This window comes from Rhinopithecus bieti, unplaced genomic scaffold (genome assembly GCF_001698545.2).
Source record: "Rhinopithecus bieti isolate Rb0 unplaced genomic scaffold, ASM169854v2 scaffold_13617, whole genome shotgun sequence".
Taxonomy (NCBI): domain Eukaryota; kingdom Metazoa; phylum Chordata; class Mammalia; order Primates; family Cercopithecidae; genus Rhinopithecus; species Rhinopithecus bieti.
In genome coordinates, this window is record NW_016807714.1 from 1,073,635 (window position 1) to 1,087,038 (window position 13,404).

Genomic DNA, 13,404 nt, shown 5'->3' on the forward strand with positions numbered 1-13,404 from the left:
CCTGGGGCACAGATGCCACAGTTGCTCAGAACACCACCGACTGCCTGGTGATGCTGTCAGCCTGGCATCCATGGCAGCGCAACCGCTGGAGCTCCCACCTGTTGAGACATGCTGGCAGTGGGAGGGAAGGTGGGGGCAGCGGCCAGAAGACCCTGACCACGGGGGCCCGTGAAGCTGGCTCATGGAGCGCCGCGTCCTGACAGGAGGCACAGATGGGCAGCCTGTGAGGGGCTGCTCAGTACACTGGTTCTCACACTCAGGCACACGGCAGCCCCTGGAGGGCTCCTTAAAGCATAGCTGGCTGAGCCCCAGGCCCAGGATTTCTGACTCAGTTGGTCTGGGCCAGGGCCAAGGCTCTGCCCCTCACAAGCTCCCAGGTGGTCCCGAGGCACACTCAGAGGACCACTGGCTTAGCACACAGCACCCACGGATTTTAAAACAAGTGAGCGAGTCCAGGCCCACTGCTCTGATGAAAAACACAACTGCTTGCTTTGTTTCCTTATATCAGCCAGTTCTCAGAGCCAGAGCCCATAAATGGAAAGAGGGGCCAGGGCCCCTTGTGAAAGGCCTCACGCCTCCAAGTGTGGACAGCAGTGACCCCCAGCCCCTCACCCAGGGACCCAAAGATGCTTATCTGGACGACTGTGCCCTGGGGAGAGGAAGACGCCCAGATCAGGGTCTGAGTGGACGCTGACACCTGGGGTGCAAAGCACCCTCAGAGGCTCTCATCTGGGTAGGGAATATGGGGTCAGGAAGGACATGGAGTCCTGGCCCAGGCCTCAGCCCATCATTTCCCAGCCCAGGACTGTGCAATTGGAACTGGTGTGCTCAACAGCGGGCAAATCCTCACGTGGGCTTTTTGGCCCATGGAGTAAAAATCACTGTAGTAGGAAAGACCAAATGGAAGCCTTAGAAAGTGCCCCTAGCTCCAGCCAAGGAAATAAAACAACACGACATCCTGGTCAAAACAGCAGCGTCAGCAACACCTCCGATAGCTAAAGGGTACGGGGTGATGGTCACCATCTTCCCACTTAATTTGCTGGTCAGGTCCCTACAAGAGCTGGGTGGACTGTGGTGGATGGCGGCTGAGCCACAGCATCCCCCGGCAGCGCCGACTCCAGCCGCTGTGCTGTCTGTGGTCTTTCCTGGAGCAGACTTACAGCCTCACATGGTGTTCTGTGGCTCCTGGCTGGGCAAAGGGCTCTCCACTGCACCAGGAAGAGGTCAGGGCAGTTCCCACTCACACGGGGTGGACAGCGGCGCACAGACATGCAGACACACAGACAACTGACCAAAGCACAAACACAAGTCCGCTTACTGACAGCATCGCACCCACCAGGCCTGGCAAGCGGGAAGTGGCGGGCGTTCTGAATGTCCTGTTAGGACACGGGCACTCCAGGGCAGGAGAGAGGCTGAGCCAAGGTTCAGGGACTGGTCACGTCATGAAGGTTTTAGGAGTCCAGAGATCTGGGCATGTTAGGACGTCCTGTTCAAGGTCAAGAACAAGCTTAGAGCCTTGCATTTCCTACCACCAGGAAAAAGCTGGCAGATGGCAGGCCTCTGGGTTCTGGACACAGCACGATGATGCCAGACACGGCACGATACTAGACACGGCACAATACCACACACGGCACGATACCAGATGTGGATCTCTATCGGTTAGCACAGAGGCTTCTCGTTTTGAGTGGGGCCCAGGAAAAGGAAGGGAAGCGCAGTTGGTGAGGCTGTGGAACGAAGTCCTGCCACTCAGGTCCCGCGAGCTAACAGAGCTCTTGCACGGGGAGTACCTGCCGCAGGTGGGGAAGGATGCGTCAAGGGGTCTCCGGCAAGGCTCAAAAGAGCTGCAGCACAGGCCCTAAGTGTTGAAGCAAGGAAGTCCCGACTGCAACAGAGAACTGCAGACTGTTCAGAGAAGTTTCTGGGGATGGTGTAGCCACAGCTCCCACCAGAAGCCAGTGCCACAGGACCCACCCAGGCTAAGGTCAGTGGCACAGTGAGGATCAGGGTAAGGAGCAGTGCACAGCCGGGCACCGGCCATGAGAGCCAGAGGGCTGCACGGGCAGGTGGCCCAGCTTCCAGCTTGCCTGCTGGTCAGGCCACAGCCTTGGGGGTCCCTGTGACTGCGTGGGGGTCAAGCCCGGCCTGCTTCATGGCGGTTGGGTTCGTGGTGGTCGGACCACTCCACTTGGGCTGGCCCTGGAGTCAGGGGTGGGGGCAATCCCTGGCCTCTCATGAGGAGAGAAGAGCAGCTCACAGTAAGGACACACGTGGACAGGGCTGGGGAAGGGCTCGGCTGGACGGTCAGGGCCTGAGAAGGGCAAGGCTGGAAGACAGACTGAGGAATGGAACTGCCGGGTGGACACCGGCGTGGGGACTTGTGGGTGTTCACCAGGGGCACCGGCTACAGAGCAGGCACCACAAGCCAATGACACGGCCGGCGAAGCAGCGTGGGTGCGCCCACACGGCTCCCGCCTGGAGCAATGGAGGACCAGACGGAGCCGAGCACCAGACCGCAAGCCCAGCTCCTCTCGGCAGCAGCACACCCTATCCTCTGGCAATAAAGACCACCAGGGACCCTGGACACAAAACCAGCCAGAGACCAACCGGCCACTGGGAGGTAAACTCAGCCCTGGAGGTCCCTTCCCCTTGGAGAAACAGCTGGTATTCCAGGCACGGACCCGCCTTTCCAGCCCACAGTGCCTCTGCGCCTGCCCTGGGAGACCGGCTCCTGTGTAATGGCCCCAGGGCCCGACTGCTTCTGGCAAAGGGGTGCAGAGGGAGTGGGAGCACAGGCGCCGCAGAACTCAGCGTCTGTGAGCTTCTTGGAAAGAGCCACTACCACTGTCCTGACACCACCCCTCTGGGACTGTGGTGGCCCTGTCCTAAGTTGCCCCAGAGGACCGCATGGGTCTGGGGACCAAGGGGTAGAGGCAGGAGTGGCCGCCCACTCACCAGCTCCCAGTGACCCACTGACAACATGTGCTTCCTTTCCCTGTAACTCTAAGCTGTGAGCGCTCAGAGGTCCTAAAACCCAGCTACCTGGGACTGAGTGAGGCGCTGCGCCGCTCGATGGCTGTGGGTCACCTGGCTGGGGCCACTCCTGTTCCAGCGGACCAGCAAGCAGAGCACCCACCACTGGGCCGGGGCGGGGAGGATAGAGCACTGCAAGAGCGAGAAGACCAAGATTCGGACTCCAGGGTGAGGGCCTGGGTCCCACCAGCAGAAGAGAGGTGAAGGCTGGGCACAGTGGCTCACGCCTGTAATCCCAGCACTTTGGGAGGCCCAGGCAGGGAGGATCACTTGAGGCCAGGAGTTTGAGACCAGCCTGGCCCACATGGTGAAGCCCCGTCTCTACTATAAATACAAAAATTAGCTGGGCGCACACCTGTAGTCCCAGCTACTTGGGAGGCTGAGGCAGTAGAATCATTTGAACACAGGAGGAGGAGGCAGCAGTGAGCCGAGATCACAACACCACACTCTAGCCCGGGTGACAGAGCAAGACTGCCTGAAAAAAAAAAAAAACCAAGAGTATCGGCTGAGCCTGTGCCAGCGGCTGCTGCAGGCTGGGGTTGGCCCCACTTCCTTCCTCCCCTAAGTCTTCCCAGAAACTGCCAATAATTGGAAGCCTGGAGAAGCCCATCCAGGTGGAATACCTGGAGCGTGATGGACACGGGGCCGAGAGGCACGGCGGACTGTCGTGGAGGCCCTCACACTGGCCCACTGCCTGCATGGCGGACTGTCGTGGAGGCCCTCACACTGGCCCACTGCCTGTGGCCTCTCCTCTGGAGGGCTGCCCGGCCAGCAGGAACCAACTGACCAGGGGCCATGTAGCACCCTCCCCAGAGGCCAGGGGGCCACAGCCAGTGACTGATATGGGAGCATGCTAGACCCTGCCTCAGACGAGAAACAGCCCCTCCTAGTGCAGGGGTGGGGCTGGGGGACCGGTCAGCACCTGACCAGCAGCAGGCCCCAGCAGGCCCGGCCTCAGTGTGGCCACCACCCTGCCCTACACTGCACCCTCTGCCCAGGGTCTCTCGGCCGCCCTCCTGCTGGCACCTGGTCTCTGTTGCACACAGACGTCTGTCCCTGGCAGGCCATAGTGGCTGAACTCAGAGCCTGGCCCCCGGGGCTGCAATGTCCACCCTATCCCTGACACACACCTGACCCCAAGACAAAAACACAAAGGAGGAGGCACAGGAAGGTTGGAATTGCTTTTATTGGGGGCGGATGCCGCAAGGCCCCGCCCACGGTCAGGTTAGTGTTCTGCCCTTGCAAAGGCGTCAGCAGCCTGACACCTCCACCTGCCACCCGCCCAGGGTTAGTGGAACATGCAAAGCTCGGAAGGTGGAGGCAGGGGTGGTTGCTGCTGAGGCCAGGGCTGGGTGGAACAGGAGGGTCAGCACAGAGCCTGGCCGGCGTCCCTGGGCCCAAAGAGGGCTGGGGCTCCCTGGGAGAGAGACGGACAGGCGGCACCCCAGGGTGGGGTCCACAAGCTGAAGGGGCCCCTGGACCCACCAGGAGGACAGGTCTGCAGCTCGCAGCCATGCCAGCTGGAACGTCCGTCTCCCCACCAGGTCTGGGTCCTCAGGGCCTGGGGTTAGAGGCCGACATGGAAGGCACTTACTAGGGAACAGAGGCTGGAGGCTGACGCCGGAGGCCAGAGGTCTCAGGAGTGAGTCGGGGGGGTGAGCTGGAAAGCACAGATCAGACAGCACTGTGGGGGCTGGGCCCGAGGGCCTCGTCTTCCCATGGGGAAGGGGCTTCTCTGGGTAGACTGGGAGAGAGGCTGACTGGGGCTCCCCGTCCCCAGCAAGGCCTACCGTGCAGGCCAGTGCTAGAAACACCAGGGCAGAAACGCCAGCCCAGGGCTCCAGCCCTGAGAGGCTGAGGGCCCTCTACTGACGGGGCTGAGCCCAGCTGCCCTGTGCAGCTAGGACGGGCAGGCGGGCAACCCTGGGGACAGGAGGGTGGGCTGGGGCCCAGCGTGGGACCCTCCAAGGCACCTGGCTGTGTGAGTGGCAGGTAGAAGGGAGTGGGGAGACCCGAGGGGGTGAGGCGGCCAGCAGGGCTGGGCCAGCCCTGTCCCCCAAGATCCAGGCTGTCTGGACAGCAGATATATATTAATATATTAGTCTAGTCTTTTTGGTTAAACTTTAGGCACCACTTGGGAGGAAGACACCTTTAAGCGTTGAAAACGGCCCCAGCGCCTCGGTGGGAGCCGGGCTGGGCCGCATGCAGAGCAGGGTGGGCGCAGGCAGGCTCAGGCCATGGCAGACTCAGGGCCCCCCACAGAGGCCGAGGACCCTGAGGCGTAGCGGCGGCCGTAGCCCGAGGAGGAGTAGGAGGACGAAGAGAAGGTCATGGAGAAGCCAGAGCCAGTGGCGTCAAAGCTGCCGCGGCGGGAGCCGGCCCGGGAGCCGGTGCGGGAGCCAGTGCGGGAGCCTGTGGTGGAGCCGGAGCCGCTGACGCTGTAGGGGCTGTAGTAGCCCTTGCTGGACTGCGCGGCAGCCTCCAGCAGCCGCAGCCCTGTGCCCTCCTCCACCATGCTGCGGTCCAGCGCGTCCTTGTAGGAGATCTTGAGCTTGGTCTTAGGGCAGGTGAGGTACTTGGAGTAGGCGCCCACGTCACGCAGCTTCTGTGCAGTGCGGGCATCCACCGTGCCGCGCTGCAGGGCCTCATCCAAGGGCACGCGGCCCGGTGTGTCGGGTTCAATCAGGCCACCGGTCAGGTACTGCACCTCCAGGAAGCGCTGGCCGGCCTCGTAGTAGAGCCAGCCCTTCTTCAGGGCCTGGGCGGCCGACATCTTGGTCTTGGTGCGTGGGTCCTCAAAGCCGCAGAAGGCCTTCTGGGCCAGGTTGATGCGGTCCACCATGATCTTGTCCACCAGGCCCTTGTTGACAGCGTCGGTGACAGGGAAGCGCTCACCGGTGCTGGGGTCGATGATGCCCCCCAGTGCAAGGCCTGCGCCTCCAGCAGTCGCTGCCCTGTGATGTTATCCACCAAGGTTGCGGTGCAATGGCCTCGGTGATGGACACCTTCTCCAGCGTCTCCGTGTCCAGGATGCCAGCCACGGGGCCCGCTCCTCAGTGGGTCCTGACCAGGAGCCAGCTGGGTCCTGGAGACGGCGGGCTGATGGGTAGGAGGAGGAGGATCCCACGGAGGAGGAACGGGACCGGAAGCCGCTGGCATTGCCCGAGAGCATGTCGGCGAACTCGGTGATGGAGAGCGTGCCAGCGCGGTACTGGTCCAGTGCCGAGCGGTCGATGAGGTTCTTGGCAATGGCGTCGTCAATGTCGTACTGGCGGCCGGAGCGGCGGTCGATGATCATGGACTTAACCACGCCGTCCGAGGAGGAGATGGTGATCTCCTCCCACTCACACTCCTGCTCAGACAGCTCCAGATACGTCTGGTGGTCAATGAGGCCCTTGCGGTAGGCCTCGTACACGGACATCTCCTTGCCCGTCTCGGGGTCCACGATGACCACTCGGCGCTTGCGCACGGAGGACTTGGAGGACGTCTTACGCTCCCGCTTCTTCTCCTTCAGCGGCAGGAGGCACAGGCCCGTCTGGGGGTCGGTGATACAACGCTCCATCAGCTGCAGGTAGGTGAGGTTCTCCTCCGTGTTGGGGTCAAAGAAGCCCTTGGTGTCGTCCGAGGGGTCGGTCAGGATCTCGTTCATCTCCTCGTCAAAGAGGCCACGCTTGTAGGCCACCTCCACGGGCAGCCGGTGGCTCTCCTCGGGGTCGATGATGCCGCCCGTGGCGATCTGGGCCTCCAGCAGGCGGATGCCGTGGTCCTTCAGGATCAGGCCCTTCTTCATGGCCTGGAAGAGGGAGATGAGCTTCCCAGAGTAGGGGTCCTTATACCCGGTGACGGCTCGCTCGGCCGACAGCAGCTTGTCCTTGAACTCGGGGCCCACAATGCCCATACGCACAGCCTCCTCCACCGTCAGCTTCAGTCCCTTGATGGGGTCGATGACGTACCCGGTGGCCGCCTGCGCCTCTAGGAGCTCAAAGGCCGTGCCAGGGCGGATGATGCCCTTCTTCATGGCCTGGTACACCGAGAGCCGTTCCTTGGTGGCGTCCACGAAGACGCCAGCGATGCAGCTGGTGCCTTCCAGGAACTTCTGTAAGTTCTTGGTGACCTCCTCGATAGAGGTCAGGCCCTCCCGCAGCTGCAGCGCCGTGGCCTCGTCCATGACCTGTGAGCGCACCAGCTCCTCCACGGTGATCTGCTTCCGCAGGCCACGGAAGGTCAGCTTGCGAGCGTCCGACAGCGGCAGGAGCAGCTGGCCGGTGCCATCGTCACGGCGACACCGTCTGAGCAGCTGTGTGTAGCTGAGGCGCTCGTCGGTGGACGGGTCCACGTAGCTGCGCACCTCGCTGGGCTCGGACAGCTGGTCGTGCGTGTCCTTGTTGAGGTAGCCGCGCTGGTAAGCCACCTCCAGCGGAAGGTGGAAGCCCAGGCGGGGGTCCACGATGCCACCGGTGGCCAGCTGGGCATCCAGCAGCCGCAGGGCCTCCTCAGTAGGGATCAGCTCCTTCTTCATGGCCTGGAAGAGCGAGATAGTCTGCTCAGTGTAGGGGTCGCGGTAGCCGGTGACCGCCCGCTCAGCTGAGAGCAGGCGGTCGTGCAGCTCGGGCCCCACCAAGCCCTTCCGCACAGCCTCATCCACAGTCAGCCGCTGCCCCTTCACCGGATCCAGCAGGAAGCCTGTGGCTGCCTGTGCCTCCAGCAGCAGGCGAGCCACCTCGGCACTCAACAGCCCTTTCTTGAGGGCCTGGTAGATGCTCAGTGTCTGCCTGGAGCCGGGCAAGTAGACGCCGGCCACGCAGCCCGTGCCATAGAGGTAGCGCCAGGCAGACTCCGCCTCGAGGGCCTCACGGAGGCTCCTGGTGCCCTCCCGGAGCAGGTTGTAGGTCTCGAGGGAGATGATCCGAGCCTCGTAGAGGTCCTCAGCCGTGAGGTGGCGGCGCACGTAGTCGTAGGAGGCCAGACCCTGCTGGCGGATGATCTCTGTCTTCTCAATGATCTCAATGATGATGATGATCATGCGTTCCTTGGTCACCCGGCCAGCCTGAAAGTCAGCCATCAGCTGGGCCCGCTGCTCCTCGGGGATCAGGTCCGACTGCATCACCTCCCACAGGGACATGGTGGAGCCGCCGTGGCTGCCGCCGCCAGGAATGTCAATCTGCGTCTCTTCAAATGCCCTTCGTGTCTCCTCCTCAGTGTACACCTGTGTGGTCTCCACCACCTCAGCCTTCTCTGCCCCTTTCAATGGCAGGAGGCGCAGGCCTGTCTCAGGGTCCTCTACGCAGCGCTCCAGCAGCTGCCTGTAGGTGAGGTTCTCGTGCGTGTTGGGGTCGAAGAAGCCCTTGGTGTCGTCGCTGGGGTCCACCAAGATGCGGTTCATCTCCTCGTTGAAGTAGCCGCGCTGGTAGGCCACGTCCACGGGCACGCGGTGGCTGTGCACGGGGTCGATGATGCCGCCCGTGGCGATCTGGGCCTCCAGCAGGCGGATGCCGTGCTGCCGGAGGACCAAACCCTTCTGCATGGCCTGGAAGAGGGAGATGGTACTGCCTGAGTAGGGGTCTCTGTAGCCGGTGACAGCCTTCTCGGCCGACAGCAGCTGCTCATGAAGCTCGGGGCCCACCACACCTGCCTTCACGGCCTCGTGGACATACAGGCGCTGGTTCCGCACGGGGTCCACCAGGAAGCCAGTGGCCGCCTGCGCCTCCAGCAGGAGCGCAGCTGTGCTGGGTCTCAGCAGGCCCCGGCGCATGGCCTCGTAGATGGACACCTTCTCCTTGGTGTCCTCCAGGTAGATGCCGGCGAGGCAGCCACTGCCCTGCAGCAGCGTCCGCACGGAGCCCAGCTCCGAAAGGTCCTTGACCGTCGTCTTGCCGTCCTTGAGCTGCTCAAACTGGGCTCTGCTGAGGACCCTGGAAGCCAGGAGCTCGCTGGCTGGCACAGGGGCACGGAGGCCGCTGAAGGACAGCCTCTCCTGCCGCAGGGTCTCCACCTCCTCCACGATGGTGATGAGGATCTTGATGACTTTCTCCACGGTGACCTTGCCGGTGCGGAACTGACGCAACAGCTCCTGCCGCTGCTCTGCAGTGAAGTACTCAGAGCTGATGAGCTCCCACACTGTCACCGTCCTGCCCTTGAAGCCGCCCACGGGGACATCAACCGGGGTCTTCTCAAAGGTCTCACGGGCCTGCAGCTCTGAGTAGAGCTCCTCCTGCCGGGCCCGAGCAGCCTTCTCTGAGAGCGGCAGCAGGCTCAGCCCGGTCAGCTGGTCGGGCCGGCACCGCTGCTGGAGCTCGCTGTAGGTGACCGGCTCCCCTGTGCTGGGGTCACAGTAGGCCTTGGCGTCGGCCCTTGGTGCTGACAGGGCCCTGCTGGTCTCCTCGTCCAGGAAGCCTCGGGCGCAGGCAACATCCAGGGGCACGCGGTGGCTCTTGCTGGGGTCCACGACACCGCCCGTGGACAGCTGGGCGTCCAACAGGCGCAGGCCCTGCTCCCGGGGAATGAGGCCCTTCTTCAGGGCCTGGAACAGCGAGACACTCTGCCCCGTGTAGGGGTCCCTGTACCCCGTCACAGCCTTCTCGGCTGACAGCAGCTTCTCATGAAACTCGGGGCCCACCAGGCCGGCGCGTACTGCCTCGTCCACGGTCAGCCGGGCGCTGGTGGAGGGGTCGATGACGTGCCCGGTGCCGGCCTGGGCTTCCAACAGGGCCACAGCCACGTCAGACGGCAGCAGGTCTTTCTTCAGGGCGTCGTAGATGCTCAGCTTCTGCCCTGCCTCCTCCAGCCATACGCCTGCGATGACGTTGGCACCCCGGAGGGCCCGCCGCACAGTGTCCACCTCGGCCACCTCTCGCACAGAGCGCTCACCTTGCTGCAGCTGGAGGTAGAGCTCGCGGTCGATGACCCTGCTCTCCAGCAGCTCGGCGGCTGGCACCAGACTGCGCAGGCCCTCGAAGCAGAGCTGGCCCTTCTGCTCCTGCTCCTCCACCACCGTGATGATGATCTTGATGATCTTCTCCACCGTGATCCGGCCCGTGCGGAACTGCCGCAGCAAGTCCCGCCGCTGCTCTGCTGTGAAGTATTCCGAGTTGATGATTTCCCAGATGGTCACTGTCTTGCCTTGGAACTTGCCGAACGGCGCGGACACGGTGGCCTTCTCAAAGACATCCCGGGCCTCGGAGTCGGTGTAGACCAGCTCCCTGCCCTTGGCAGCCTTATCCGTGAGTGGTAGAAGGCGCAGGCCCGTCTCGGGGTCCTCCACGCAGCGCTCCAGCAGCTGCAGGTACGTGAGGTTCTCGTGTGTGTTGGGGTCAAAGAAGCCCTTGGTGTCGTCGCTGGGGTCTGCCAAGACGCGGTTCATCTCCTCGTCAAAGTAGCCGCGCCGGTAGGCCACGTCCACAGGCACACGGTGGCTGTGCACGGGGTCAATGATGCCACCCGTGGCGATCTGGGCCTCTAGCAGGCGGATGCCGTGCTCCCGGACGATGAGGTCCTTCTGCATGGCTTGGAAGAGGGAGATCTGCTGCCCGGTGTAGGGGTCCTTGTAGCCAGTGACGGCACGCTCAGCCGACAGCAGCTTGTGGTGCAGCTCGGGGCCCACCACACCCTCCTTCACAGCCTCATTGACAGTCAGCTGTCGGTTCCGCACCGGGTCCAGCAGGAAGCCTGAGGCTGCCTGAGCCTCCAGCAGGATGAGGGCCGTGCCAGGGCTCAGCAGCTGCCTCTGCAGGGCGGTGTAAACGCTCAGCTTCTCATTGGTGGGCTTCAGCAACAGCCCTGCGATACTGCTGTGGCCCTGCAGGTAGTGGCGTACATCTTCCCGCCGTGCAAGCTCGTCCACTGTGGTGTGGCCCTGCGCCAGCCGCTGCAGCTCCTCCGCACTCAGGATGCCCGCCTCCTGCAGCCTCTGGGCTGGCACCTTCTGCCGCAGGCCATCGAAGCTGTGCTCCGGCTCTGCCTCTGTCGCAGGGCCATCGAGTGCATCCCGGCCGTTGGGCAGGGTCTTTGTGGCGGCCACCTGAGAGGCAGTGACCTCCTCTGAGTGCGCAAGTGCGGCCCGGTGCTCCTCCTCCAGGCGCTGCAGCTGCTCACGCAACCTCTGGTTCTCCTCAGCCAGCAGCTCCTCCTGCTGCCGCCGCTGCTGCTCCAGCTGCTGCAGCTCCTCCTGCTTGCGCCGCACGCCCTCCTCGGCCTCATGCTGCCGCCGCCGGGCCTCCTCCATGCTGGCCACCAGCCGCTGCCGTTCCTGCTCCATCTGTTGCTGCTGCCGCTGCTGCTCCTCACGCAGCTTCTGTGCCTTGGCCACCTCGTCCTGGAAGAGCTGCTCCAGCTTGGCCTTCTCCTGCTCGATGAAGCGCTCCCGCTGTAGCAGGCTGTCCTTCTCAGAGAGGAAGCTCTGCTGCAGGGCCTGCGTCTCCTGCAGCAGTTGCTCCTGCTGCACCGTCTGCATCTGCGAAAGAAGAGGATGTGATCAGGGACCGCGAGCCCAGGAGCACCCACCCCCCACGGAAGCAGATCCCCAGGCCCACCCGCCCGTCGCATGGAGAGGGGGCGGTACCTCCTCAGACTTGAGCTGCAGTAGTTTGGCCTCCTGTTGGAGCTTCTCCTTCTCACGCTCCAGCTCAGCAATGGCCTCCCGCAGACGCTCGGCATCGTGGTCACTCTGCTGTCGCTGGATCTCCAGTGTCTGCACCAGCGTCACCTTCTCCTGCGTGGCAAGCTCTGTGCGGTGCAGCTTCTCACCGATCTCCTCCGCCTGCTTCCGGAAGCGCTGGGCGTCCTCCTCAGCGCGGGCCTGGGCCCGGCTCATCTCAGCCATACGCAACTTGAGGCGCTCGGCCTCAGCGCTCATCTCCAGCTGCCGCTGCCGCTCGGCCTCCAGTGTCCGCTGGAAGCCCTGCGTCTCCTCCGCCAGCTGCTGCGCCATCTGCTCCTTGTCCTCCTGCAGCCGCCGCGCCTGCTCCTGTGCAAGCTCCTTCTGCTGCTGCAGCAGCTCTGCCTCAGCCTTGAGTCGTGTAGCCTCCTGCACCGCCTGCATCTTCTCCTTGAGCATCTTCTCTGCCAAGGCTCGCTGCTGTGCCAGGTCCTCCTCTGCCAGCTGCCGTAGCCGCGCAGCCTCCTGGGCTGCCACGCTCAGCCGCGCGGCCTCCTCCGCCACCTGCTTCATTTTCTCAGCCTCCTCCTGCAGGAAGCGCTGCGTATTGTCCTTGTCGCGCAAGATGAGTGTACGGTTCTCGGCCTCGATGCGTGCCTTGAGCTTGCTCAGCTCCTCCATTTGCACACGCACTGAGAAGAGCTCCTTCTCCACCTGGCTACGCTGGTGTGCGGCCTCCGTGGCCTCCGCCTTCAGCCGCTGCAGCTCCTCGTCCAGCAGGTTCTTCTGGTGGTCGGTCTCCTCCAGCTGCAGCCGCAGTGTGGTCAACTCCTGCTCCACCTGCGCCTTCTGCCGCAGCGTCTGTTCGGCGAACTTCTTATGCTTCTCCATCTCTGCGTCAGCTGCCTGCTTCTGCCGCAGGGCCGCCTGCTCTGCCTGTGCCCGTCGCGCTGCCTCTTGCTCGGCTTCCTTGCGCAGCTTCTCTGCAGCCGCCTGCGCCTGAGCCCGGGCCTGTGCCTGCTCCTCTGCCGACTGCTTCAGCCGCTCGGCCTCTTCCACCTGCCGCCGGGACTGTGCCGCCTCACGCTCCGCCTGCACCCGGGCCTCCTCCGCCTCCTCAGCCGCCCGCCGGGCGGCCTCTGCCTCGCTGCGTAGCCGGTCCAGCACGCTCTGCTCCTGCTGCAGCGTCTGCTGCAGCTCCTGCTCCTTCTGCTGCACTGCTAAAGGCGGCGCCTTCTCTTCTCCTGCAGCCGCTTCTGGGGGCAGCCTCCTTGGGCAGCTGCAGCTGCCGCGCCGTCCGCTTGCTCGCTCCCGCAGGGCGCCGCGCCTTCCCTCCACCTTGGCTTTCAGTCGCTCAACTTCCTCCACCGGCCTCCGCTGGCCGCCGCGCCTCTTCCTCGGCCCCAGGGCTCTTTCTGCACGCGCTCCTCAGCCTCACGGCCGCCGCCTGCTTCCCTCCTCTGCCGCCAGCTTGCCGCTGCCCTGGCAGCCTCCAGCTCGGGCCTGCTCCTTGCCTGCTCAGTGTGTTCCTCCGCATTGCCTGCGGATACGCCCCAGCTCACAGCTCCCAGCTCCGCCTTGCCAGCAGCCGCCTTCTCAAAGCTCGCCTTCAGCGCGCAGGATTTCTTCCCTCCACCTGCCGCCGCTGCCGCAGCGTGTCCTCCACCAGCCCTTACTGCCGCTCCAGCTCGCTGTCCGAACGCCTTGCGCAGCTGGGCCAGGCGCTTCCTCAATGTTCAGCCTTGTGTTGCGCCGCCTGCTCCTCCAGCCGCCGCCGCTGG

General features: G+C 63.9%; 1 protein-coding gene across 1 annotated transcript in view; it reads right to left on the bottom strand.

Moving 5' to 3' along the window:
* Positions 1-4,198: 4,198 nt before the first annotated feature.
* PLEC (plectin) overlaps positions 4,199-13,404 on the bottom strand; it is a 35,389-nt gene continuing 26,183 nt past the window's right edge. The window contains 7 exon segments of the mRNA XM_017883477.1: positions 4,199-5,956; positions 5,959-6,012; positions 6,015-6,079; positions 6,082-11,479; positions 11,588-13,033; positions 13,036-13,251; positions 13,254-13,403. Of these exon segments, the coding sequence (XP_017738966.1) occupies positions 5,261-5,956; positions 5,959-6,012; positions 6,015-6,079; positions 6,082-11,479; positions 11,588-13,033; positions 13,036-13,251; positions 13,254-13,403 (8,025 nt within the window). The 3' untranslated portion in view covers positions 4,199-5,260.